This window comes from Aricia agestis, chromosome 5 (genome assembly GCF_905147365.1).
Source record: "Aricia agestis chromosome 5, ilAriAges1.1, whole genome shotgun sequence".
Classification (NCBI taxonomy): Eukaryota; Metazoa; Arthropoda; class Insecta; order Lepidoptera; family Lycaenidae; genus Aricia; species Aricia agestis.
This window is the reverse complement of record NC_056410.1, coordinates 14,245,523-14,273,018: the sequence shown is the minus strand read 5'-3', so window position 1 is coordinate 14,273,018 and position 27,496 is coordinate 14,245,523. Positions and strand designations below refer to the sequence as shown.

The 27,496-nt window shown below is 36.0% G+C and overlaps 1 protein-coding gene across 1 annotated transcript in view; it reads left to right on the top strand.

Annotated features, from left to right (window-relative positions):
• The window catches only part of LOC121727124, a 40,583-nt gene that overhangs the window by 7,417 nt on the left and 5,670 nt on the right, over positions 1 to 27,496 (top strand). The window contains exons 16-47 of the mRNA XM_042114802.1: positions 34 to 189; positions 845 to 1,165; positions 1,276 to 1,459; positions 1,547 to 1,788; positions 1,879 to 2,068; positions 2,349 to 2,538; positions 2,923 to 3,023; positions 3,188 to 3,367; positions 3,588 to 3,769; positions 4,024 to 4,338; positions 4,418 to 4,487; positions 4,634 to 4,895; positions 10,878 to 11,098; positions 12,066 to 12,337; positions 12,474 to 12,629; positions 12,793 to 13,116; positions 13,925 to 14,108; positions 14,271 to 14,512; positions 15,041 to 15,233; positions 15,871 to 16,051; positions 18,323 to 18,420; positions 18,519 to 18,698; positions 19,152 to 19,339; positions 20,272 to 20,439; positions 23,206 to 23,349; positions 23,848 to 23,926; positions 24,265 to 24,474; positions 25,772 to 25,784; positions 26,034 to 26,284; positions 26,465 to 26,745; positions 26,819 to 26,974; positions 27,111 to 27,428. Coding sequence (XP_041970736.1) covers positions 34 to 189; positions 845 to 1,165; positions 1,276 to 1,459; positions 1,547 to 1,788; positions 1,879 to 2,068; positions 2,349 to 2,538; positions 2,923 to 3,023; positions 3,188 to 3,367; positions 3,588 to 3,769; positions 4,024 to 4,338; positions 4,418 to 4,487; positions 4,634 to 4,895; positions 10,878 to 11,098; positions 12,066 to 12,337; positions 12,474 to 12,629; positions 12,793 to 13,116; positions 13,925 to 14,108; positions 14,271 to 14,512; positions 15,041 to 15,233; positions 15,871 to 16,051; positions 18,323 to 18,420; positions 18,519 to 18,698; positions 19,152 to 19,339; positions 20,272 to 20,439; positions 23,206 to 23,349; positions 23,848 to 23,926; positions 24,265 to 24,474; positions 25,772 to 25,784; positions 26,034 to 26,284; positions 26,465 to 26,745; positions 26,819 to 26,974; positions 27,111 to 27,428 — 6,252 coding nt within the window. The remainder of the gene's footprint in view (positions 1 to 33; positions 190 to 844; positions 1,166 to 1,275; positions 1,460 to 1,546; positions 1,789 to 1,878; positions 2,069 to 2,348; positions 2,539 to 2,922; positions 3,024 to 3,187; positions 3,368 to 3,587; positions 3,770 to 4,023; positions 4,339 to 4,417; positions 4,488 to 4,633; positions 4,896 to 10,877; positions 11,099 to 12,065; positions 12,338 to 12,473; positions 12,630 to 12,792; positions 13,117 to 13,924; positions 14,109 to 14,270; positions 14,513 to 15,040; positions 15,234 to 15,870; positions 16,052 to 18,322; positions 18,421 to 18,518; positions 18,699 to 19,151; positions 19,340 to 20,271; positions 20,440 to 23,205; positions 23,350 to 23,847; positions 23,927 to 24,264; positions 24,475 to 25,771; positions 25,785 to 26,033; positions 26,285 to 26,464; positions 26,746 to 26,818; positions 26,975 to 27,110; positions 27,429 to 27,496) is intronic.

Sequence of the window (27,496 nt, the reverse complement as noted above, 5' to 3'; positions counted from 1 at the left end):
TATTTTTTTGAGCTCTTCATTTAAATTTTGCAGAAGATGGATGGGCACAACTCAGTTCCAACCTGGACATGCACGTGAGGCATTCCCCTGCTACGACGAACCAGGATTCAAAGCGTACTTCGACATAACCATTATTCGCGAGGAAGGCTTCTCTCCTACCATCTCCAACATGCCAATAAGGATTACAGAGTAAGTGAGACTTACAGAGTTACAATAATGCTTAGAACATCAGTTTTCTCACTCTCAGTAAACTTTCCAAGTAAATTAGGCAATAAAATCGTCATTGGTTTATCTTTTTCAATGTTATCTTAGCAATTTATATAATCTCTATTTATTATTTAAACAATAATCATTTTATTACTTTCACGATTGATAAACTTTAGGCATCCATACTAATATTATAAATGGTCTGTCTGTTACCTCTTCTCGCCCACACTGCTGAACCGATTTTGCTAAAATTTGTTATGGAGTTTTTTTTTTTATCCTGAAAGAATTTACGGTTCCCGCGCGACAAACTACTTTTGGCGCAACGGAGTTGCGAGCCTCTCTAGTTCATTATAAATTATAATTTTTTAATCCCAAATAATTTATTGCTACTTATAAAAAGCCGACCCAAAAAAAGTTGGCGCGACGAATTGGATGCATTCGAAAAAGAATGGCCAGTAACATCAGAAGATCGCGAATTATGGAATAAAAGAGGGGGGGCCTTTGCCCAGCAGTGGGACACAGTGGGCCTATAATAATAATACGTATAAAAACTACGTCTACGTATATCAATAGTATTTAGAGAATCTTAGGTAAGTGTATATTATAGTTGGTACAAAGTAAATTTGTTTATTTGCAGACCTATTGCTGGTGGAAGAGTCGCAGAGACATTCCACAGAACGGCTTTGACATCGACCTACCTTCTTGCGTTCATTGTGTCTCACTACGTAGTCGTGGCCGAAGGCACCACACCAAATCGTCCCTTCCAAATTTACGCAAGAGACAATGCTGGGAACACAGGTGACTGGTCTCTTGAAATTGGAGAACTCCTCCTGGCTGAAATGGAAAATTACACTCAGTTCCCGTACTACACAATGGCTGAAAACATGAATATGAAACAGGCAGCTATTCCCGACTTTTCAGCTGGTGCCATGGAAAATTGGGGTCTGCTTACATACAGGTATATTTACGTTAGATCAATAATATTTTTGTTTAGTTTAATAATTATATACCCAAAAAAGTAGTTTTTCAAAAGAAACAATAAATATATTTATTCTTTATGTATTTTAGAGAAGCTTTTATTTTATACGATCCAGAAAATTCCAATCACTTTTACAAACAAAGAGTTGCTAACATTGTTTCCCATGAGATAGCTCACATGTGGTTCGGAAACTTGGTCACCTGTGCCTGGTGGGATAATCTTTGGCTTAATGAAGGTTTTGCTCGGTTCTACCAATATTATTTAACGAACACAGTAAGTATTAACTATGTATGTATTATAACAAAATAGTTACCAGTCCATATAAATCCTTACTTCTTAATCTGATTTTTTAAAATACAGGTTGCACCGGAGCTGGGATACGATACACGCTTCATAGTTGAACAAGTGCATACCGCTATGTTGTCTGATTCTGTTGATTCTGCTCACGCACTCACGAACCCAAATGTAAACGACCCCACCAGTGTTACTAATCACTTTTCGACAATTACCTATGCTAGGGGTGCTTCAGTTTTGAGAATGACACAATATTTGCTTGGAGTAGACACTTATGTGAAAGGTCTTCGTAAATACCTCCAGTACAGGTATGGATTTATCTAGTTTAAAATATTATGTCAATTTTGGTAAATATATAATAATTACTTAACTAAAATGTAAATGGAAATTGATTTCAGGAAATTCAATGTCGCGGAGCCACATCATTTGTTTGAAGCTTTAGATGAAGCAGCTGATGAAGATAACGCTTTGGCTAGCTACCCAGGAATTACAATTGAGACTTATCTTAAATCGTGGTCTGAAAAAGCTGGTCACCCAATATTAAGTGTTTCAATCGACCAAAGGACTGGACGTATGACCGTGTCACAGGTAAATGTTAGATATTATGATGAAATATCTAATATATAAAATTCTCGTGTCACAGTTTTCGTTGCCATACTCCTCCGAAACGGCTTGACCGATTCTCATGAAATTTTGTGAGCATGTTGAGTAGGTCTGAGAATCGGCCAACATCTATTTTTCATAAAAAAATAAATAAATTATATGGCAAAACAACGTTTGCCGGGACAGCTAGTATTATAGATATTTTTATAAACTGCTGCAAAATTTCGTTGAACGCTTCAAAATAAATTAATTAAATTACTTTCAGGCCCGATGGGAGCGTGATACCGGCGTATCGAGTCATCCAAGCATTTGGGACATTCCTATAACGTGGACCAGAGCAAACGCTCCTGACTTTGAGAATTTGAAACCATCTTTAATTCTTAGTAGCTCAGCGGGTATCATTGAGCGAGGATCGACCGGAAACGAATGGGTTATTTTCAACAAACAGCAATCAGGTAACATATTTTTATTTTATTTTTTGTTGTTGCCATGATTAACTGTTGTTTTTTATTGGAACGAAGTTCCTTATGGTGCGTTCGGCTTTGCGAAAGGAGGCTAGACAGAACGATATTTGACCTCGACACTTTTTTATTCGTACTGCATAGTAGGGGCAGAGGGCATTGTTAGTATACCTAGGCGTTAATAAATGGCGTTTTTTTATATATTTTTTCGAGTGTATAATATATAATATGTATACTAGGGTTTTTTAACATAAGAAATAACTTCGTACCATGGTACGAAAAAAAATAAGATGTGTCAAGGGACATGTCCCTTGACACATCTTATTTTTTATTATTATTATTTTGTGTTTTAATTGGACAATATTTGATATTTTATAGGATTCTACAAAATTAACTACGATGACACTAACTGGGCTCTTCTGACTAGAGCTTTGAGAGGACCTGAAAGGACTGTGATCCATGAACACAATCGTGCACAGGTATTTTACATTAATTGTTTTAATTATTTATTAATACTTTTAGTAAATTATTTAATAGCTTTAAGATTATGATTTATGACAAACATAAGAGATTAAAATAAGTCAATTTCTCAATTAACAAAATATTTTTTATTAATCGCATACATTAAAATTTTTATTTTAAGATTGTCGACGACTTGTTTGTGTTTGCAAGAGCAGGAGTTAAGCCATACAACAAAGTTTTCAATATTCTATCGTTCTTGGAATTCGAAGATGCTTATGCTCCCTGGATAGCAGCTATTACTGGTTTCAATTTTGCTCTTCGACGATTAGCTGATGATACAACAAATCTACAAAAGCTTCAGGTAAATTGGAACAACTTTACTTTTACTAGGTTTCACTAAACTTCAATTATCCAAACTTTGTTTAACTGAGCTCCCTTTAAACACCAACTGTTAAAAAAAGTCTGTTTAATCACTAGTAACAAGGCTTAGGCCAAGCCTACGCGACCACGCGTCTGCGAAGCGGCAGCGTCAATACAAAACACACATTTGACAAGTAAACTTACTAATGTTATCGTTTTAGAATGAAATAATTCGACTCAGCGTTGCTGTCACGAATCGTCTTGGTTACTCCGAAATCGATGGAGAGCCTTTCATGGATGGATTATTACGCATGTACGTGCTTACATTCCTGTGCGATGTTGGACATCCCCAATGTGAAGCTGCCGCTAAAGAGAACTTTGCAAATTGGAGAAATGGCGGAAAGTAAGCATATTTTTATTTATTTTTTATTTATTGAGAGAAGACTTGTATTATAAAAATATTTTTACAGATTGTGTATTCACTTTTCTAATGTTTTTAACGACAATAATTAAACTTTAATTATTTAATTATCTTCGTATAAAAACCTAATTAAAAACATTAGAAAAGTGAATTTGTATTAATATTTTTAATAAAATTAAATCATAATATGAAATCAATAAAATTATTGAAAATACCTTTGTACTCTTATTTTTTAGTATCCCAGCCAACATGCGTCCTTGGGTGTACTGCAGTGGTCTTCGTCAAGGAGATGCTGAGGACTTTAATTTCTTCTGGGATCGTTACTTGAGGGAACAACTTGCAAGTGAAATCGTAGTTATGTTGCAAGCTGGTGGATGTACCTCGGATGAAGCAAGTCTGAACACATTCTTGAATGCAATCCTAACAAACGACGATATTGTGCGACCTCAAGATTACACTACGGCTTTAAATTCAGCCATAACCGGCAATGAATATAATACTATGAGATTCTTTGAATGGCTTAAGGCTAATGTTAACCAAATAGCAGCAGTGTATGTATACATTGATTCATGTATGTTTTGTGTGTTTCAAAATAGAGGACATACTGTTTATATCTAATTTTTATTTCAGACTTGGCAGTGTTCAGATACCGGTCAGATATGTAGCAGCTCGTCTTATCAATGAAGAACAAATTGCCGAGGTATTTTTATTTATAGTATCGCTATTGGTCTTACTAAATTAAATATTAATAATTCTTTAAACATAGTGTATTTGCGAATTTTATTATGTTATTGATTCAGATTAAGTGTGAGTCGAAGTTTTGACAATGAATATTTTATTTTTCAGTTCTCAGCTTGGATTGAGGCGAACCGTGTTTCTATTGGAGAAGTTGCTTACAATGAGGGAATTGTTGGCATCGCTTCTGCTAGAAGAAACGTGAACTGGTCTGCGAGTCGCATATCTGAGTTTTCATCGTACTTCGATGTTGGTTATGTCGAAGATGTGATTGATGAAATCGTCGACGGTGAAGAGGATAACGACAATGAACAAGTCATTGACCCACCCACGACTACACCAGAAGCAGATTCTGCTAACGTAGCGGCACTTAGCTTCATGACATTAATTGTTACAGTCTTCATAACTTTATCCGCTTAACATTTTATGACGTTTAATAATAAAATTGTTTTCTAATATTATTTTTTATTCAACTAGCTGTTGCGGTGGCTATCGTTTCCGTGGAAAGGTGGGATATCTGCAAATGCCTACATTACTGGAAATATTTTTCAAAATCCAACTAAAAACAATATTCGTGTCCAAAGCCGTAGCCCATTCCGAAAAAAAAAATGTATACTTTACCCCTTTTTTTACCCCTTACCACTCATTACTTACAACTTACAACCCATTTTTACAATTATAAAAAATCGACCAAGTGCGTTTCGGGCCACGCGCAATATTTTTGTATTGTCAATAATGTACATATTTTATAACGTATTTTCTGTATTTTACATATCGACGGGTGAAAGCAGAAGTGGCGTATCTCGAAAAACCCCAACTTTACAGGAGAGCCAAAAAACTTAAAAAAAATAATCATAACTTCTGTATTTATTAAGATAGAACGTTAAAATTTGGAATATATTTAAATTAATCTAAGACACATACGATGAGTTTGTTAAAATTTTTCTGAAGTTGATATTTCATTGATTTTTAACAAGTTACGACAAAAAATATTTCTATTTAATGCAGCAGAAATGTTGTATCTTTGAGAGGAAATGTATAGATAACTTAAAAAAAGCATAGTTTTTTGAGCGACGGATCTGTCGTATCTCAAATATAACACGTCCCTACACATTTCATTTCGCCGTATCTTGTTTACTTAATTGAATTGCATTACAATTTTTGGTTCAAGTGCAAAATCGGCAACAGACGTTGTGAAAATGGAATGCTGTATTTTAAACTAAGTGAATTGTTTGTTTTAAAAGAATGTCATTATAACAAATTAAAAGAAATAATACGACTATTTGCTGTTATTTCTTTATAACATAAGAAAATAAAGGAATGGAAACTTGTTTTATTATTCAACATTAAAATATAAAATGATTAATGTAATAAAATATTTATATCTCTTGTTTTTTCTACTTTGTAAAGGTTTAAGCCCTAATATTATTCATGCTCCTGAATTTAAAGTTATTCTTTTTATTTTATAACATAATATGCATTTTATGAACATAATAGGCAAAAGAGCAAACGGGTCACCTGATTGAGAGAAACTACCATTGCCCATGGACACTAGTAACATGAGAAGAGCTGCTGGTGGGTTGCCGGCCTTACCCGGTACTAATACGCTATGCACTCCCCGTGATACAGCCGATAGAGGATGCACAGTGAAGCTACATATCGGCGTAATTAAAAGGGGTCCAGCCTGTTTGAAACACTATGGCAGTCAACAATGCGAGCGGCCCTTCATTGTATACGATCCAAAGTGAGTAGTTGGTATTTTCCGCCCCTGCCCAGAGATTGTTAAAGAGTTGCCCTGAAAACGAGGAGATAATATAATATGAAGATATAATATTGTTACGTGCTAGGGTTCGAGGATTTGGAGAGAAAGACCTGGTGACTCTCTTGAAGACTTTATTAACACTGCACTAAACACTAGGTCACAACACTTAGCACTAAGTCCAAACACAAATCACTAGGTCCAATCACTAAGCACTATCACTGTCCTAGGTCATAGCCAAGTCGCAGGTTTCACTGGTTCACTCACTATTGATCACTTGTTGTCGCCTCGAAGATCGCTCGAACTGAACTGACTCGCCGGGCCTGCCTGCGGCTTTTTATATGGCGAGACGAATTCCAGAAAGTTCCCGATTCACGTAAACAAGTAAACAACCGTGGGGACTTTCTCGGAGGCTCGAGCATGTACCACAATAAAACTGCCGTCCTTACGATAAGTGCAGTAAGTTGAATTTTTTGGCAAATTTAATTTTGACCTTATGGACTCAGTCATAAGGTCTAAATTAAAACACGTAAACACGCAAACAAATAAACGGTAAACGCGTAAACAAACATTGGACCTTTCTAGAAGGTTCGAGTATGTACTTGCGCACCTCCTGCCATCCAGTATTAAGTAGGGGATTTATGTTGCCTGTGCTCCCTCGGTAAGTTTCGCTGGTTTGTCGCTAGATGGCACCACGTGTCCGTATACCATGTACCGTAACAATATTATGAAGATATAATATGTGGTGAACGCGCAGACTTGTGTCTTAGCGGGGTTGAATTTGAATAAGTAACGTCTACCCCATTCGGAGTCTTTCTCCTGTGAATTCTCCTTTTTAGACACAAGTTTGTTTCGACGATTAATGACAATTAGAAAAATATCGGGGGAGCCGGTATATAGGGATATCACCTGTACAATATATGCCGTTGGTCTGTAACATGTCATTGATCTGCTAAGAAACTTGTGAGTTGTGACCCATTTGCATAAATTCTCGGAGAGTCCATAATATGAAGGAAGCTTTGATAGCTTTTTGCCAAACCCGTTCAAAGGCCTTTACAATGTCCAAACTTACAACCAGTGCCTCTCACTTCGACTCAATCACCTGAGCCCAACGATGAGTTAGGTTAGTATGCCAAGAAATCACAAGCCGAGTGACCCTTTCGGAACCCGTACTGTTTGTCCCTGGATACTTGGGCGTATCGAAAGAGCTGGCTATTGATAATGGATTCCATAATCTTCGAGAAGACGGCGGTTATAGCGATTTGTCTTTGTTGGAAGGATTTGAGCGGTCACCTATTTTGGCGATCGGGTACACCAAGGCTGTCTTCCAAAAAGCCAGTACAATGCCAAAAGTAGGAGAACCGAAAAAGACGCGTTAAGACTTAAGACCGGAGCCAACTCTGGAGCACACTTTTTCAACACAATTTTTCAACAAAAACAAAAAGTCAGATTTTGCACCAATATATACCATGGTTCGAACGTGGTGAACAGATCTACGGCCTCCTTACACAGATAGATAGATACATGCTTAGGAGTTTCGACGTTGTTTAAGAATTGAAGGCATAATATGCTAATATCATAATCATCGTCTCTACCCTTACTTTCGTAGTGGTTATCTACGCATAAAGCCTTGTGGCCGTGTAGAATGTAGATAACTAAAAATAATAAAATTATTATTTTTACAAAAAAGTTAACCCGACTTCCAAGGTAAAAACAATATTCTTAAAATTATCTAAAAAGTATCATTTACTTAGGTATATAATTATTTACTTACTTTATAAACATTTCCAAAACGTCGTTTTTACAGTTCCAAACTGTCACTTCTCGCGTGGAGTATCTGTCTAGTGTGAAAGCCCGAGAAAAACTAAAATGGCCGCCATTTTACAACCGTGAGAGAGCTCTCTCTCTCACGGTTGTAAAATGGCGGCCAAAAAATTTGGGAGCCAATTTATTGACAAAATATGCCATACATCACGATGTTAATGGATCGGACACCGCTGTCGCGACATATTGAATATGGAGCGTTTTCGACCAGAGGCACCGGTTAACCTAAAGCCTACTGTGATCGCGCGCTCTCCGCTCTCTTTTTCGGAAACGGTTCACCGTATAAAAAAAATATTCACAAAAGTTGTAGAGAATTTCGTATCTACATTATGGTAATAAATACAAATAGCAAAAACCTATAGGAAATGAAATATTTACAAAAAAAAAAATGCAAAAAACTGTTTTTTTAACCTTTTGACTTTGAAATTTAATAGTTGCGCACACCCTACCATATTATCACATATGTAGGTTTTGAGACAACATTTAGGGTGCCAATTATATACAAATATTTACAGACTTACTATGTACGGTATCTCGAATTCCGAGGTGAACTTACTGTGCTGATTAGACTAGGTACCGACTTCAAACTAATGAAAATTGAGTAAGTACAGAATAAGTTGAGGTTTAGTCGAATTTTGAAAAAGGCACTAATGAAGAATAATAATTATTTCATACTTTTTAGATCATTTTTAAAATATTGTTTTTACCTTGGAATACGGGTTATATACTATCCTACAAATATAACAATATTTTTATTATAAACAATATTTGAGTACCATCAAATAGAAATGTTGAAACCTTTACTATCTCTGTTAGCTACCACTTTCGAGAATTTTCGTAGAGGAAATTATTGTTCGTCTTATCAAAATGAAGCTACTCACGAAAAAATAGCTTGATAGTATTCAGGTTAAAGGAACCGGCCAAGTGCGTGTCAGGACATGCGTATTATAGGGTTCCGTAGTACTGCTAGTTTTTGATAATTTTTGTATGGTCAATGAATGTACATTAATTATAACGTGCGGACAGACAGACGGACAGATGGACGGACAGACCGAAACTCAAAAACTTCTATTTAAACCGAGGTTCAATCAGCTGTCTAAATAGAAGTCTTTGCCGAAACTATTGACGACCTCTGTGGCTTAATTGGTTGAGTGTGTGGCAGCTCAAGCCGGGGGTCGCGGGTTCGAATCCCGCCGACAGAACAAAAAAAGTTTTCAATGTTCCCGGGTTTGGATATTTATATGCGTATGATATAATAAAAATCTTGAATACATAATATATAGGTATAGTATAAAAGTATTAATGTCTGGTACCTGTAACACAAGTCAAGACTGACGTGGTGTGAAGCGTCTGTAGATATTATATATATTTTTATATTAGAGTTCCTTGTTGACTATGGAACCCTAAAAATGTTCTAGGGAACCTGTACTATCATGCAGACTTTAAGGGAGTGTTATGTTGTGTACCGGCTTAGTGCTTATGCATTTAATTTTAGACTTTAATAATTTAAATTAAATTAGTATGGTAGCAAAAGTTGTAGCCTAACATTTTCTTAATTTCACATTTCAAGAGTGCCTATGGAGCAGCATATTTATTTAATCTCTAGCGATATCATAAAAAAGGTACGGGTAAGTATGTGCTTACCCTGCATCTACAGTAAAACGAGCATCAAAATTATTAAATTTCGGAAAAATTGTGTATCATAAATATTTATCGCTGATCGGTTTTGATAATTTTCAGGATATCATTATCTCAAAGATTAATTTCGATAGTATAATTATTGTTAACGATAAGGTAGTACATGTGCATGAAAGTGGAACAATTTTAGTTACCTTGAGACCGCTGTAGTGACCACAATGGGTAAGTTTATTGCTAGCATTTTTTATTACTATTGTAAGTTTGATAAAGTTGTTCATTTATTCTTCTTAGGGCCTGTTTCACCACTTCCTGATAAGGCTATCCACCAATTAACTTGACAGATCAAGTGTGGAGAATCTGTCAAAAAAGTTGTGAATAGCCTATTAGGCACTTTATCAGAAAGTGGTGAAACAGGCCCTTAATATTCTGTGGCTGCAGCTACATACTCTCAAAATAAAGGAGGATTATTAAGACGGCAACTAAGGGACAATTACAGGGAACATGCAAATATAATATTTATGAAAATTTTGCTATTAAAACGTTAAAAAATATAAAAGAAGGGCCACTGCAAGGTTAATATTTTATTAAATATATTTTTTTATCAAAAATAGGAATTAAAAGTAACTTGAAACGGAACGGATTTCAAAACACCAATCAGCGTTCAATGATGTCACACATGCTATCCCCGAGTTCCATTTAGCGTTAGAAACTATCAAAATGCCTACATTTTGAGCGGTTTGACGCAACGCCTGTGAGGACTGTGTGTCCACATGGTTTGTTGCGTCAGCGTTGCGTCGACACAGCGCAAACATGACGGACAGCAGCCCCCGAGACGAAGCGAGACGTTAAAACTGCTTCGTAATAACGCTGCGATGACGCAGCGCCCGTGTGGCCGGCTATACATCAAACGGCAGCGCTGCGTCGGCGCATTTCTATTTTTTTTTTAATTTTTAATTTAATTCAATTCTCTAGCTATTACCGTTCTTGCGACAGACAGACAGACAGAATAGGGTCCCGTTTTTAACCTTTGAGTACGGAACCCTAAAAAAAAGGATTTCGTATAAAATTTCCAAAACTAATCACCACTAATATTGAGTACCCAATTGTAAAATAAGGTGTTTAATCTGCCTACAGGTCCTATAAGGGTGGTCACCGTTCTGCTGCTCATCGCTGGGCTGGCTACCGCCGAGCCGGAGGATTTTCCGTCAGAATTCGAATTTATAGGTTACAGCACTAACTTAGACACACCACAGTACAGACTCCTCGACAATGTTAGGCCCACGTATATGTACGTAGACCTAGACGTGTATTTATCTGAGTCCAGATTTAATGGCAATGTACAAATTGAAGTGGAGGTAAGCTTAATAGCTTGTTTCAATACAAAATTATTCTTTGTTCCTTGAACTTGAGCTTTGCGGGAAATAAGTGCTTTGGTACTATATAAAGATACAAGGTTAACCATATTATTAAATAGCACTGACCTACGAAAAAGAGTAAAGCTTAATTTCATAGCTTCTTCGCGGTAAGTGGAGGAATCTCATCTTCCAGTACCGGACATTTTTGATACTTGCTTCCCACTGCTAGACACCCTCAAATTCTAATACTTTAAGAAAGTTTAAGGGTGGGAGGCAACTGTCAAAAATGTCCGGCACTGGAAGACGAGATTCCTCCACTTACCGCAAAGTATAATATAAGCTATGAAATTGAGCTTAACTCCTCGAAGATCAGGTAGACCTTCAGAACTGGATACCTCCTAAGATAGCCGTGACCTCCACATTTGCTGGTCGTTCTTATCTCTGTGAAGGTCACAGACACCTGTCTGTGACCTTTTAAAGTTTACCTAAACTTTCAGCTTAACGAAAGGAAGGAAGGTCTGGTCTGGCCTTCACGGGCTCTTAGTCTATCTGCTAAATGATTTTGGTCTAATGAGTACAAAATTCACAGATAAAAATGTTGCTAATCAGTTTACTCACTTTACAGTACATTTTTATCAATTGGATTAAAAACGCATTGTAATCATTTGACGCATATATAATATTGTTTATCTAATATCTTTGATAAAATATATAGCGGCTTAGACCTATGACTGGCATGACTACTCAATTATAAGTTATAACATACCCTATATGCGTATGCTTAGCGGTAGTAAACATAATAATATAAAAATTGAATTGTAATGTATTAGTTTTTATTTTGTATTATTCTTTAACTAAATAATGACTAACTGAAATCATTAGTACTAATGCGAGTACCATTTTAAGAATAAGAATAAGAATAAATCATTAAACTATAAGTGTACTCATAATAAACCATACATTTTAGGTTCTAGAAACTGTGTCTCAAATAGTTCTACACCAGAATGTATTGTCCATCACAAGTGTCAGCGTACTCGACGCTAACAACAATCCCCTCCAGCTGCAAGTACCAAATGGATACGAAACTGACAGCTACTATGAAATCATGAAACTCAATTTCGCATCGCAAGTAACTGCAGGCAATTACACCATTATCATAAGCTATTTGGGACAAATCAATGAGAATCCCCTCGACCGTGGATTTTATAAGGGATACTACTACTATGGAAACCAATTGCGGTGAGTTTTTCATCTACCCGACAATATTATGGACGTCCAAATATTGCACAAGACACGAGGGTTACCTGACACCCACTATTCATTGTGATTTTCATTCAGTGATTATTCTAATATTGCAAAAATAACCTTTTTCCAGTGAATACGCTACCACACAATTCCAGCCATACCATGCCAGAAAGGCATTCCCTTGCTTTGACGAGCCACAGTTCAAAAATCCATACATTATCTCCATCACACGTGATGCTAGCCTCAGCGAATCTTATTCTAACATGGCCATCGGCTCACGGGAGACGTAAGTATAAAATCAATAAAAAGTTGTAATAATTGTAAGATATAAGAAACCTTGTCGATACAAGGTTACGAGGTAAGCTATGAAAAATTGAAATAATAACGTGATATAATTTTCAGTAATAATTATTATTTATTATATTATTATATTAGTATATAATTTTCAGTATTGGCACCAACCGCATTAAGGAGACTTTCCTGCCCACACCAATTATATCCGCTTACCTCATCGCATTCCACGTCAGTGACTTCGTCGCTACCAACACCACCAGCACGGTGGCCAAGCCCTTCCAAATCATCGCCCGAGAGGGAGTCAACGACCAACATGAATACGCCGCGGACGTTGGCTTGAAAATCACCGACGAGCTCAGCGCATACTTGGACAATGAATTCTACAATCACGGTCAAGGTCAACCGATGAAGAATGACCACATCGCGTTGCCCGATTTCCCTTCTGGTGCTATGGAGAACTGGGGAATGGTAAATTACAGGTACAGAATTTAATTTTGAATCATCCGAAAAAATATTGACACCATAGAGAAATAATAATAATTATAATACATACACCGGGAAATTGACAATTTAAGAAGAATAATTATTTAAATTCATAATATTCCATATTGGTGCTCCCACACCGCCGTTAGAAAATGTTTAGTAACATTAGTAAACATTTGTTAGCAAACATTTAATCACAAATGTTTATAAAATGTTAAAAATGTTTAAATGTTACAAAATGTTTAGTAATCGTAAGTTAACAAATTATAACAAAACAAATTATAATTATAATATAAAACATGACGTGTTACCTTTTGTTTATACTTTTTATAAAGGTGACGGCGGGGTATCCGGTGAGCCAATACCAGCGGGGCTAAAATGGTCGCTTTGAAGAATCATGACATGAATCATAATTAATATGATTCATTTTTCTAATATCGCAAAATGCAACTCTGCTTGAAATTCATTTCTGTATTTTTGTACTGATTTCACATTTGTCAGTTTGACAGTTTTGACAATTCATTTGCTGAATTGACTGAGATGAATTGCTAAATGTGACCATTTCAGCCCCGCTGATTGAAATGTTATAAAATGTTTGTAAACAATAAACATTTTTTATTAGTGTAGGAGCACTTATAACATGTAACAGTTCTTAACAAAATGTAACAATTGACAACATGATTATTTTGTTAGTAAATGTTTTTATGTTAGAAAATGTTTACAAACATTTTCTGACGGCAGTGTGGAGAGGCATTATAAAGATTTGAGTGGGCGCGAATATCATGTAATTCTTTTTTCTTGTAGAGAGGCTTACCTGCTGTACGACGAGGACAACACGAACATAGTGAATAAGATTTTCATTGCTAGTATTATTGCCCATGAGATGGCTCACAAATGGTTCGGAAACCTCGTCACCTGCTTCTGGTGGAGTAACCTTTGGCTCAATGAATCTTTTGCAAGCTTCTTCGAATACTTCGCTGCTGATAAAGTAAGACTTAGATTTAACTATGTGTGTATGATTTAAAACAAGCTACCCAACATTTTTCTAATAAATTTTTTCACGAGTATACTGACTAAATATCGGCGCTTCTTACTAAACAAACACATAAATCATCAATTTGTTAACTAAATAATTGTATTTATATTTTAGGCTGATCCTTATTTGGAGTTAAGTGACTTGTATGTAATCGACCAAGTCCAAAGTGCTCTGGCTTCTGACGCCGGTGCTGGGGCCACACCTATGAACTGGACTGCTGTTTCTAATAACCCATCCATCAATGCCCACTTCAGCGTTACTAGCTATGCCAAAGGTTCATCTGTTTTAAGGATGATGGAACATTTTGTTGGTGACACCACATTCCGGAATGCACTACGCTACTATCTTAGAGACAAGTAAGTTTCTTTGTCAAAAATGCTTGGTATTGTTGACTGTAGTGAAATTTTGAATTCATAAACATACCTCTACATTTTTATTAAGTAATAATAATTATACCTTGAAATAACAGTAAGCGGTCTGAATCAACCCTTAGAGTCAATTCAGACCGCAACGCGATACGTAGATGCATTTCTAAATTTGTATGGATTGACAGATTTGCAAGACGTCTCACGCAATTGAAATCTGTCAATTCAGTACTTTAGAAATGCATCTACGCGTCGCGTTGCGGTCTGAATTGGCCCTAATGCGTACATAAATATTTTAGTCATATAAGCAGAGATAGAATATTGTAACTATTGAATGTACCATCGAGGAAATTGATTCCTAGGCAGTTGACAGACCTACTTCAATTGACATACAATTCAATATTAGCTGTGATAGGTCGGATGGGTTTAAGACGTAACGCGACTAAATTACTTAGGTCCGCCATCAGCCTAGGAATCAACTTCTCTGATAGTACTTCTAATATAAGTTTATTTTTACAGTGCTTACGAAATTGCTTACCCATTGGACATGTATACGGCATTCCGTCAGGCTGTAGCAGAAGATGCGTCTTTTGCAACTACCTACCCCGGCATTGATGTAGGAGCAGTATTTGACAGCTGGGTGCAAAATCCAGGTTCCCCTGTTGTTAATGTTCAAGTAAATACTGAGACCGGAGTTATAACTCTGACGCAGGTACATAATGAGGTTTTATTTCTAAGGGAACTATTAGACAGAAAGCGGTCACGCGTTCAAGCGTTCTGTGTTCGCATACTGCGTTCGAGCGGTCAGTCACACAGGAGGAATTCTGACGCGGTCAGAACGCTAAAGTCAATATACCTAGCGGAACAGAGAAACAATCCCGAGCTGTCAAACGAAACCAAAATTGAATTACATCTGTGTGTACAAATCTGTTTACGTGTGCGTGAAAATGATGTTCCTACATACATTTTTCTTAGAGCTCAAATTGTGAACGTGCCGATAAGTGCAGACTGAAGGTCAAAACAGATGAAAAAAAGGATTCGGCCACTTCAAATCACGCATCTCTTTCTAACACGCAATGATGCCGACAGTGACTTTTCGCTTGCTCAGCTCTTTGTTTCTCTATTCTGCTAGGTATATTTACTTTATGGTCAGAACGCCCCCTGTGTGAGTATCTTTATATAACGTAATACTACAAAAAGAACGCAAAACTGACCACTTGAACGCTTAACCGCGTAACCGCTCTCTGTCTGATAGGTCCCTAAAATTAACCAGAAATTTTAAAGTAGCAAGTTTAGAGAAGCAAGAAGTTTATTTTTAGCAATTTAATTTTAACACTTCTCTTTTTTAGGAACGCTTCCAACTGACGGGCACACCTAACCCCACAACTTGGCAAATTCCCATCACCTGGACCCACGGTGGCAATCCCGATTTCACCAACTTGAAACCCAGCTTCGTTCTAACCACTACAACCACGCAAGTTCAAAAAGAGGCAAATGATGATTGGGTTATATTAAATTTGGCACAGTCAGGTAAGCTGAAAATAAAAAAATCGTAGGTTTTATACTACTTAATAACCTTATAGCACAATTTAATGGCATTATCTATATATATAAAAATGGATTTTCAAATGTGTTAGTCGCGCTAAAACTCGAAAACGGCTGAACGGATTAGGCTGATTTTAGACTTAAAATGTTCGTAGAAGTCCAGGGAAGGTTTTAAAGATGAGAAATAATGAAAAAGTTGCGAGATATATGCCAATAACGACAATTTAATTTTCCCCATACAAAATGTTCTTACCTGTTTGTTAAGAAGATTCGGTATTTTTGGCATGATAACACGTAGATCTAGATAAAACAAGGGTTTTGAATCGACAACATAATATATCCATAATAGCCGAATTATCACGTATTTGTAAAAATAAAAACACTATGATGACACTTTCCAAATTCAATTTGACACAAAAACAAATATTTTTTATCAAATACCCACATTTTCTAACAAGTCTGCTATAATTGACATTTCGATAGACTATAGAAGAAGGAATACTTCTTCTTTTGAATTTCTCATGCGTGAATCGCCTACCTAAGAGTGTGATGACGGAGACAATATTATGTACTAAAATAACCCTTAGGGTGGTTTGCACCATAACTGTAACTTAAACTATAACTACAACGCAAAATCTTTGGTTAAAGTCAATAATGGACGCCTTATTTAACGATAACCATAACCGCTAAAACTTATATTGAAAAGATTTCGTGAAAATAATAATTATTGTAACCACGGAATAATAATCGTAACCATGGCGCACAGTTTTGTTATAGCAAATATTTTTCCTGTAGATTTTTACGGATAAGTCATTAATTTTTTATACTCTCAACTCCATTAACTGTAGCCTTAACAAAAAAATAAACGCAAGTTCAGACATCTGTCAAATTCTGTGGTCAAAGTTAAGGTAAAAGTTAAGTTAGCCATAACTGTAACTATAACCACGCCTCTGGTGCAACCCACTCTTAAATTTTTTTCGACTTCATTAATTAATGTTTTTTTTAACTGCCGATTCTGGCTATTACAAAGTGAGGTCATTTGAAAAAAACATGTTAAATACCCAATCTATTTACAATGGCGAGCGGGAAATGAAATAACAACGGTCGTCGAAGCCGATCCCAATATTGTGATGTGCGACGAGCTACCTCACGCGTTAACCACACTGATGACCAGCGATAGGCTGATAATGAAAACATCGCATTCTAATGGCAAATTTGCGTTCTGAACGAGTTCGGAAAGATCAATAATTAAAAGGGGCCAGAAACAATATGAGGATGAATAATATAATAACGAAGTCGTTCTAATTTAACCTACACATTTTGTTAGCTTTCGAACGTTTGATTTCGACGGAGGGTGCTTTGCTCTCCGATATCTTCTTTTTTAAGAGTGATAAGTTATTTAAGTGACAATAATAGCGAAATTATTTTAACCGCTACACATTTAGTTTTCAAGTGATATTTGTATTCTATGCGTGGGATTGGGCCTCCGAGCCTTCCTTTCCAGAAATTAGTTGCTTAAAACTAAATTCCGTCGCGTCGCAAGTGTTGCGTTTTGCCCTCCCCCCTCCCCCCCCCCCCCCCGCTTCTAGAATCGGTTGCTTAAAACAAAACGGCTTCACGTTGTTAGTGTTGCATTTTTTTCTCACGTTTCAAGAAAATACTAAGTTACTTATTTGATGCGAATATCTCAAGGAAAACAACACATTAAGTTTTTGTGTGAGGTTTAATTACTATGCGGGGGGCTTTGCCCCCCGAACCCCCCTACTTGGGAGGCTCTGCCTCCCCCCTTCCCTCCGCTCCAAGAATCGGTTGCTTAAAACAAAACGGCGTCGCGTCGTTAGTGTTGCGTTCTTTTCTCATGTTTTAAGAAAATACTAAGTTACTTATTTGATGTGAATATCTCAAGGAAAACAACACATTCAGTTTTTGTGTAAGGTATTAATTACTATGCTTCGCTTCGGCTTCGCCCCCCGAACCCCCCTACGGCTGAACGGATTGGGCTGATTTTAGTCTTAAAATATTCGTAGAAGTCCAGGGAAGGTTTTAAAGTGACACGAAGTTCACTGGGACAGCTAGTCTTATATATAAAAATGGATTTCCAAATGTGTTAGTCGTGCTAAAACTCGAAAACGGCTGAAAGGATTGGGCTGATTTTAGTCTTAAAATATTCGTAGAAGTCCAGGGAAGGTTTTAAAGTGACACGAAGTTCACCGGGACAGCCAGTATACAATATTAATGACGAATTAATTGTTGCAGGTCTGTATCGTGTTTACTACGATGATGATAACTACGCGAGACTAGCCCAACAATTGCGTGAAGACAGAAGTGTGATCCACAAGCACAGCAGATCTCAAGTAAGTACCTACCTCTAAAATTATAAACTGCTGACAATTTCTATTGTTGTGTTTTATAATTAAAACAAACCTTATTAAAATGTCTTTGTTTTGTGTAGATCGTGAACGACGTTCTCTTCTTCATCCGTGCTGGCAAGATTTCCATGGAACGTGCTTTCGATGTTCTGTCTTTCTTGGCTGAAGAAACAGACTTTTACGTATGGGCTGGCGCTCTCACGCAGCTCGATTGGCTTCGCAGACGATTGGAACATATTCCAGTCGTTTACGAGGAATTCTCTGTGAGTTGGAGTTTAACATCAGTATTAGTTACATGAATGTAATACATAATATATAAAGATATTTAGACCAGGGCGCTGTGAAGACTTGTCATAACTCATAACTAATTCTAAGGTGGACGCCTCAGAATTTTGTAGACTTGTGGGATAGGAATTTTGTAAAGTAAATAAAATACTATCGCAACTATAGCTCTACCACAATGTGATGGCAAATTTTGACGGCAGATTTTCAAAAAATATCCTTGATCATTGGAGAAATTTTTATATTTGCAAGTTTCACACACATAATTAGCCGCTATAAGAAAAAAGAAAGGATGAAAATTTTCTATTCCAATTACCCCGGTATTTCTAGAGACAATTTAATTTTTCACTTTTTGGCATCAGATTCTGGTAGACCTATATTAATATAATATGAACAAATATATTTACTTTGTTAAAATTAAATTTTGCTTGTAGGAATACCTAATGGAACTTATGGAGAAGAGTATAGAGTATGTTGGCTACGATGAAGGAGCAAACGATTCTGCCTCTCTCATTCAACACAGAATGCAAATTCTGAACTACGCTTGCAATCTCGGCCACGAAGGTTGCATCAACGACAGTCTTGAAAAATGGAACCAGGCCAGGAACAACCCTAATTATTTGTAAGTTATTAAATATTTGACGTTGAACGTAACGTCTATTGGGATTCAAAGTAGTGTTGACATACACATTTTTGAAACTATACTATAATATGTAGAAAATATTGTAATCATATAATAATAATTACAAATAAAATAACTAAGATCACACAATAAAGCGATATAGAGTTGAAATATTAAACGGCAACACAATATTTTTAGGATTCCGTAGGAACCCTTATAGTTTCGGTCAGTCCGTCTGTCTGTCTGCGGTTTTACTTAGAGACTATAATAGGACCTACAAAGCTGTAATTCGGCATGAATGCACATATTAATGATGCCGACAATGGTATATAAAATCTCAAAAAAATATATCAAACTCGGACGCGGATGTCGTGGGTTCGATTCCCGCGTTGGAATCGAACCCACGTTATTTCCAAGTTTGGTTAGGACAATGCAGGCTAATCACCTGATTGTCTGACAAGTAAGATGATCTATGCGTCGGATGAGCATGTAAAAAGTCGGTCCTGCGCCTGATCTCTCGCCGGTCGTGTCGGTCTTCCGTCCCACTGGGTTATGAGAGTAAAGGAATAGAGAGTGCTCTTGTGTACTGCGCACACACTTGGGCACTATAAAATTACTCCTGCGTAGCTGGCCTGGTTTCAATTAAACCGGCCACTGTCACCGAAACCGGTGTGGGAGCTATTATGCACGTTATAAATGTACAGTGTATATTCATTAACTATACAAAAAATATCGAAAACTAGCGGTACTACGGAACCCTATATTGCGCGTGGCTTGACACGCACTTGGCCGGTTTTTTATTTCAATCTTCTTTCACTTTGATGCATCGTTACATCGTATCTCGTCGTATCATCGTATCTACGTCGTCTCGTTTCAATCTAACCTTTTCAAGTTTTTTAGATTTCTTAAATTTGGTTTCTTTTGGTTTGTAGGGTTCCTGTAAATGCCCGTCGCTACGTCTACTGCACTGGTATTCGTAACGGTGACGCCGCCGACTACAACTGGCTGTGGCAACGTTACAACACCTCAGAAAATACCGCAGACATGGTTGTTATTCTGCGCACCCTCGCATGCACCAAAGATGAATCTTTGCTCCGACAGTAAGTTCTTATAATAGTTTATTTTTATAGAAAATTGTATCTATGTAATTTTTACAGGAAATATTTATTTTAATATTACTTTAGTCTTTGGTTTTATATAACACTAGATGTCCCGCGCGGCTTCGCCCGCGTAAGTAAGGAATTTTACAGAAACCGTACATTTTCCCATAAAAAAAAGCTTATGTCCCTACTCCCTAAACTTGGTCTACTCTATATCTGTGCTTAATATTGCCATAAAAATTTCTCCAGTAGTTGGTAATTTCTTATATTTCCTCCGTTTTTCCCACATTGTCCTAAGTTTCTTCGGTCGTATTAGTCTTAGCGTGATAATATTTAGCCTATAGTCTTACTCGATAAATGAGCTATCTAACACTGAAATAAGTTTTTAAGTCGGACCTGTACTTCCTGAGATTAACGCGTTCTTCAGGTTTATAATACAACACTGGCAAAATTAGCGGAACATAGGTAAAAAGGGCCAAAACTTGAACTCAAGTGGGTCGGGCTGTCTGAAAGCCTTTTTTATAGCTTCTAAGCTCATTCAAGAAATAAAATATTGAACAAAACTGGCAAGTTGGCAGGTTTTTATACCAATTATGCCCTAATAAGTGTTTTTCGATTATTGACGTTGTAAATGTTCCTGATAAGAATGGCGTTTTAGCGGGGTGCAAGGTGTGCTCAGCTCATTTGATTGTTTGGTTTTTGGAAGAACACATTGCTTAGATACAAAATTAGTGATTTCCCAGCATCTGCAACAGCTAGAGCTGTAACCACGATAGAGAAAGGTCACACCTACCGTTCGGTCAGTCAGGCCTTAGGTGTGTCGGCTTCCGTGGTTCATCGTAACTTTCAACGCTTCAGAGAGACTGGATCTTACGTTCGGAGACGAGAACAAGGCAGATATCGGGTGACAATGGTTCAGGATGACCATTTTGTAAGGAAACAAAACTTAAGAAATCGACCTCAAACTGCTATGCAGACACGAAACCTGTCGGAACAGGTCCAAGATGAACGTGTAAGTGATTGTACAGTAAGAAGAAGACTCAAAGAAGTTAAATTAAACTCAAAAGTGCCAGCAAGGGCACCAAAACTTGAGACAGGACACCGAAGAGCCAGGCTAAGATTTGCGCGTGAACATCAAAATTAGACAAGTGAGTGAAATCTTGTGCGTGAAAGTGATGGGAGCAAATTCTGTGTACATTGTATTGACAGGCGATAAAGAATGTGGATAAATCATAAGGAAAGCTACAGGCCATCAAACTTACCGGAAACAGTGGCCTATGATGCAGGCTTCGTAATGGTTTGGAGTTGCATATGATTTGGAGCCCGCATGGAGCTGATGATTATAGATGATGGTACTTTGACAGTACAGGGCTATAGCACCGACATCCTGGAACTGCATGGTGTGCCTTTTACACAGTTTTAGGTAGTAATTTCAATTTTATGTGCGTCCATAGAGTAAGAAAATCGGGCATTATTACCTAAACGATGCTGGCGTAGCCCAGGTGGAGAGGCCAGCGTGGTCTACGGATGTGGATCCGATTGAAGACGTGTGGCACATCAATGGGTGAACGGTACGAGTTAAAATTCCAGCTTCAAAATGTGTCCAGGAGCTCGAGTTGGCGCTACTGGAGGAGTACTAGAATATCCCACAGGAAATGATTGACAATTAAAATGCAAGCATGGAATGGCGTATCCAGGCCCTCTTGAGATCCATAGAAGGCATTAACGCTTTTAACATGGCATTTCTTTAATAAAAATGGAGAATTTATCTTTAAAACTTACTATTGAAATTTCAAAGATTTTCTTCATTTTTTGATTTTTGCTGATTTTTTTCTATTTTTCACGTTTTTATGCCTTAAATTTACATAAAATTTATTTTTTAATAATTTTAGTAAATAAATAAATAAAAATCAGTGAACAATTTTTAAAAAATTGAAAATTTTGTTATGTTCCTCTAATTTTGCCGGCGTGTTTATTAGGTAGGCATATAGATATTTTTAATTTTTTTTTAAAGTCTCGATATAAAAGACTATGAAAAGTACTAATAACAGGGTCATTATAGGTTCATAAGTCATAACCATGGGACGATGCATGGTATAATATGGTAGTGATGATGATGAATGTAATTTGCATAGTAGCATATGCTTTTCGTTCTTAAAACAACGCCGAAACTCCCAAACTTGTATCTATAAAGAATCAGGAGTTCTCTCAGCACCTTCCGAACCACGGTATACCAAGAATACCTTGGTGCAAAATCTTACTTGTTGTTAGCAAATGCTTAGAATACTTCTCACGAAACCGAAGTCACCACATGTTTCCCTATAAGTTTTGAAGAGTTCCCTCGATTACTTATGGATCCTTCATCAGATCACCACTTTTGTGAATATAATACCAAATTGGGATGATACCCTATATACCAAAAGAAAATCGGTTAACAAACGGCGGAGTAATCGTTGAACATAAAAAAACGAACATAACACCTCCCCCATTTTGAGAGTGAAAGTTATTGTAAAGTTTCATTAAAATCTGTTCAGTAGTTTTTGCGTGAAAGAGTAACAAACATCCATACATCCACACATCCATACATCTATACATCCAAACAAACTTTCGCGTTTATAATATTAGTAGGATAGGATGATAAAATACAGCATATTTACGAAATCGTACTTAAATTGCCAAAACAATATTTTTAACAAAAATGTTATGATGGAAAGGTTTATATTGTATTCTATGGCTAGCTTTTATTTGTCTTGTTTTTATTTACAGCTATTTGGATCAATCGATGTACAACGACAGAATCAGGATCCACGACAAGACAAATGCTTGGAGTTTCGCGCTCCAGGGTAACAGGGAGAACCTGCAGGTCGTTCTGAGCTACTTGTATGAAAATTACAATGAAATAAGAAGGACGTGAGTACTTCTAAAGTGATATTTTATCTCTTTAAACGAGCAATTCTTGTATATATATTTTAGTATAATTGTATGTATGTTAGTCTATATATATATATATATATATATATATATATATATATATATATATATATATATCGATCGATAGCTAGGAATCATTTTTAGAAAATGTCTTTTTATTCGTGTTTTATCGATAATCGATAAACTGAAAAATATGACTCTTCCTGACATCTATTGGCGAATAATAATACTATTTTGTGAGCAACTAATTGCTTTAACGACACAACAACAGCTAAAGCTATTCCAGCAGATGGCGTTGTTAAGTAACACGAAGTCAATGAGTGTTTGCTATACCGAGCAAAGCTCGGTCATCCAGGTACTTTAGTAATTAATAGAGATTAAAAACAATAGCATTTTTTTAATTTCGAACCGTATAATATGTCTCAAACAATAATTCCACAAATTGTGGTCAATAATAAAGATTCCATTTCTTTTCAGATACGGTGGGCAGGACAGACTGGACAATGCTGTCGGTGCTTTAGCTACCTTCTTAACTGACTTCAATGACATATCCAACGTAAGTTCATTTATTTATTCTTTGAATAAAAGTCAATCGAGTAAAAAAATTTAGTATAGGCTTTATTTAATTTTAAAAAGCTATTAACTTCAAATTAGTTGTGGTTAAAAAGCTATTGTTATTAAAAGTTTATCGTATTTACTTCTCAAAAATTTCATGCAATAATTGTTTTACTCCATCAAACTTTTAGTCGTTATAGTTATGATAAATCTAATTGATAAATAATCGTTACGTGTGCAAATATTGCGCCAAAGTCTTACAATAAACACACTTCAATGAAGCTCCTACTAAAACTTATACACTTCAAAGAAGTTTTAACGGTTTTTTTTCTGTTTCAGTTCCAAACATGGTTGTACAATAACCAAATAGCTATAGGCAGCTCGTTCTCAATGGGCCAGGCCGTGATTACCACCACTTTGAACAACATCAGGTGGGGTAACGAAGCCGTGGTGGATCTTATCACCGCCGTCAGAAGCAGGAATGGATCATCAGCTATGACCGCCTCCGTCGCAGTCATTCTAGCAGCGATGGTCGCCAAACTTTTACATTGAGTGTATACTTATTCTATGAGTGTATACTTGTTCTAGCTTCGATATTTTTTATTTTTAATATATTGTTAAAAATATTCGTGTGTTTTATTTTTATTTTAATCCCTGTTACATTTTTAAATAAAATGTTGCCTGTATTGAAGCATAATATCGAGAAGAGGATTAAAATCTTCAAGATTGTATTTATTTTATCGGTACCATGAGAATCATTGTGACTTTTACTTTAGAATGTTAACAGCAATCATATTATTATACCAATAATCTGTATCTTTATTCAACAACACCTTAACGATTACTTTTTACTTCACCCTTCGTTTAAATTCCAAATGATGTTCACGCAATTATAATATCTGCTGCATTTTAAGCAACGAATAATGGGCTAATTTGGCCCTCGTATTCTATTTTATTAAAATCGATCCAGTAGTCTTAGAGCCTGTGCCAAACAGAGAAAAAAAACTATTGATATTAAATATATAATATGTTACCGTTAATGTGCGTAAACCAGTTAAACTGCAGATTGACAAGGAATTCTGCAGATTAACTGGGTGAGTCAGTTAAAGTGCAAAAAGTTTATTCTATTCTATTCTCATTAAATTACATAAAACAGGTTCTTATTTGAATAAAACATGTTATTAAGTTGTTGAGAACTACTTAATATTATGTTTTGGGCATACACAAAGGAATAAACTATTAAATTTTAAATAAAATGTTACTCGACTAATATAATAATATAACAGATTGTATCAACTAGAAAAAAACCAATCGAAACAACAACACTCTTAGGTTGACCAGCTTTAGTGAAAGTTTTTGGAACTTTTACGAAGGAAGAGAGTACAAACTAACTAGGTAAAGTACTTAATAAAAGCTTTTTTATTTAAATTTCACACTTTAACGGGAGGTATCAGAGAATTCTGCATTCTAACGATAACATATACATTTTTTTGGTTTTGATAGAGTTAATAAAGTCAACCGTACTTTGTTGCTACTTAGTAGAAGGTAGGTAAACTAACCTTTCTGCTCAAAACGCTTTTTCGTGTTTTTATTACTTTTACTGGCTTAGAAGAACAGAAAAAATACCAGAGATATTATAATTATCTGCTTTTTGTTATTCATTGTATTGAATTGTATTGAAAATTTTATGATCACTTAAGATAAGTACTATAGGTACAAAGATTAATAAATGTTTGATCAATTATACCTAATTATCTTATCGATAAAATATTGTTTTATGACTTTAAAACTTATCCTTGAAATTGAATAATATTCTACATTTTTTAATCGCGTGTTTATCATTGAGGACATTTCTACAGGTATGCAAATTTTAATTTGTTGTTAAATATAATATTAAAAAGAATAACAATCACAAACTTGCGAGAGTTCAGTAACGGTTAATAATAATTCCCAGTGGATATTTTTTTAATTTGCGGTAGAAGATGCTTTTATTGTAATATAGTGTCACTGGAATAAGAATTACTCATATGAAAAGTTACTGTTCTTTGTCTTGCTAAGTTGGTCTTGTATATTTTTTTATATTATATCTTGTGAATTTTCCTTTCCAGAAATGTCTAAAATGATAATTATATTAGCCTTTGCGCTTCTGTCGCTTACTGTGGCTGATCATCCAATTTGGTTGTCTGAGATAGAAGAATTTGAGTCTCAAGATAATTTGGTTTCCCAAAATGCTGAACAAGTGTACCGACTGCCAACTAATGTGGTACCTTTGGAATATGACATCTACATAGATCTTTACTTCGCTGAAGCTACTGACAGACCATTCAGTTATGATGGCAAAGAAAATATAATTATTGAGGTACAGATTTGTTTTGTAGACAATTATTTGGTATTTATACGAAATTAGCTAGGTCATGTAAGTTTGGCTTAACGTTACAACAAAATTAAGTAGAATAGTCTCTTGCTTATGAAGCAAATTTCTTATAGTATAATAATAGTACTTCTTGTAGAAGAAACTCAAGAAATTTACTTATTTTAGGCAACTGAAGAAGGAGTCAAACAAATTGTTTTGCATTCCAACGTTGATCATATAAAAGGAGTCAATGTTTTTGACGAAAACGGTCTACCTCTACGACTTGATGCTTTCAATCCCATAGTTTTAGAGCCATTGTATCATTTTTTGAAAATAAATTTAGTAGAAGCACTCGAACTTGGGAAAAAATATACTTTATTCATAGAATATACGAGTACTATGAATGACGGTCCAATGAAACGAGGCATCTGGAAAGGGTGGTACACAGATGAAAATGGCAATGAGAGGTATGATTTTTTCATATGTTACTAGTTTTATTATTCGCAGTTCTTATCCTTATCCAGTATTTTCTGCTTGTAGGATATACGCAACTACTCACTTCCAGCCATACAGCGCAAGACAAGCTTTCCCATGTTGGGACGAACCACTGTTTAAGTCGACGTTCAAACTACATCTTTCGAGACCTAGTGCCTATTCCGCGACATTCTCAAACACTGAAATCGAAAGCTCTGAAATGTAAGTCAAAGTAGTAATTAACTGTTTTTTTCTGAAAGAATAGAACATAAATACATAATTATTTGTGTATATCTTTGACTATACATAAATAATTATGTATAATCAAAGATGAGGTAACGTCCAACTTTTTTTCTAGATTGGATAACCGAGTACGTGACAACTTCTACGCGACTCCCATAATGTCTTCATACTTGGTAACGTTCCTGATTAGTGAGACATTTACTGTAATTGCTAGTGACAATTCCTTTACTCCGGCAATAAGAATCATCGGAAGATCTAACACTGCTGGTTTGGGAGATCATGCTTTAGAATTAGCTGTTCAAATGACCAGGTTCTTCGATGAGTACTTCCAAATTCCATATGCTAGCATGCACCAACATTTACTCAATGACCACATTTCATCACCTGATTGGGCCTCTGCTGGGACTGAAAACTGGGGAATGGTTAGTTACAGGTAGGATATTTTGAAAATCTAGGATATAATATACTTTTAATATCAGGGAGCGTCATATTTTTTAATTT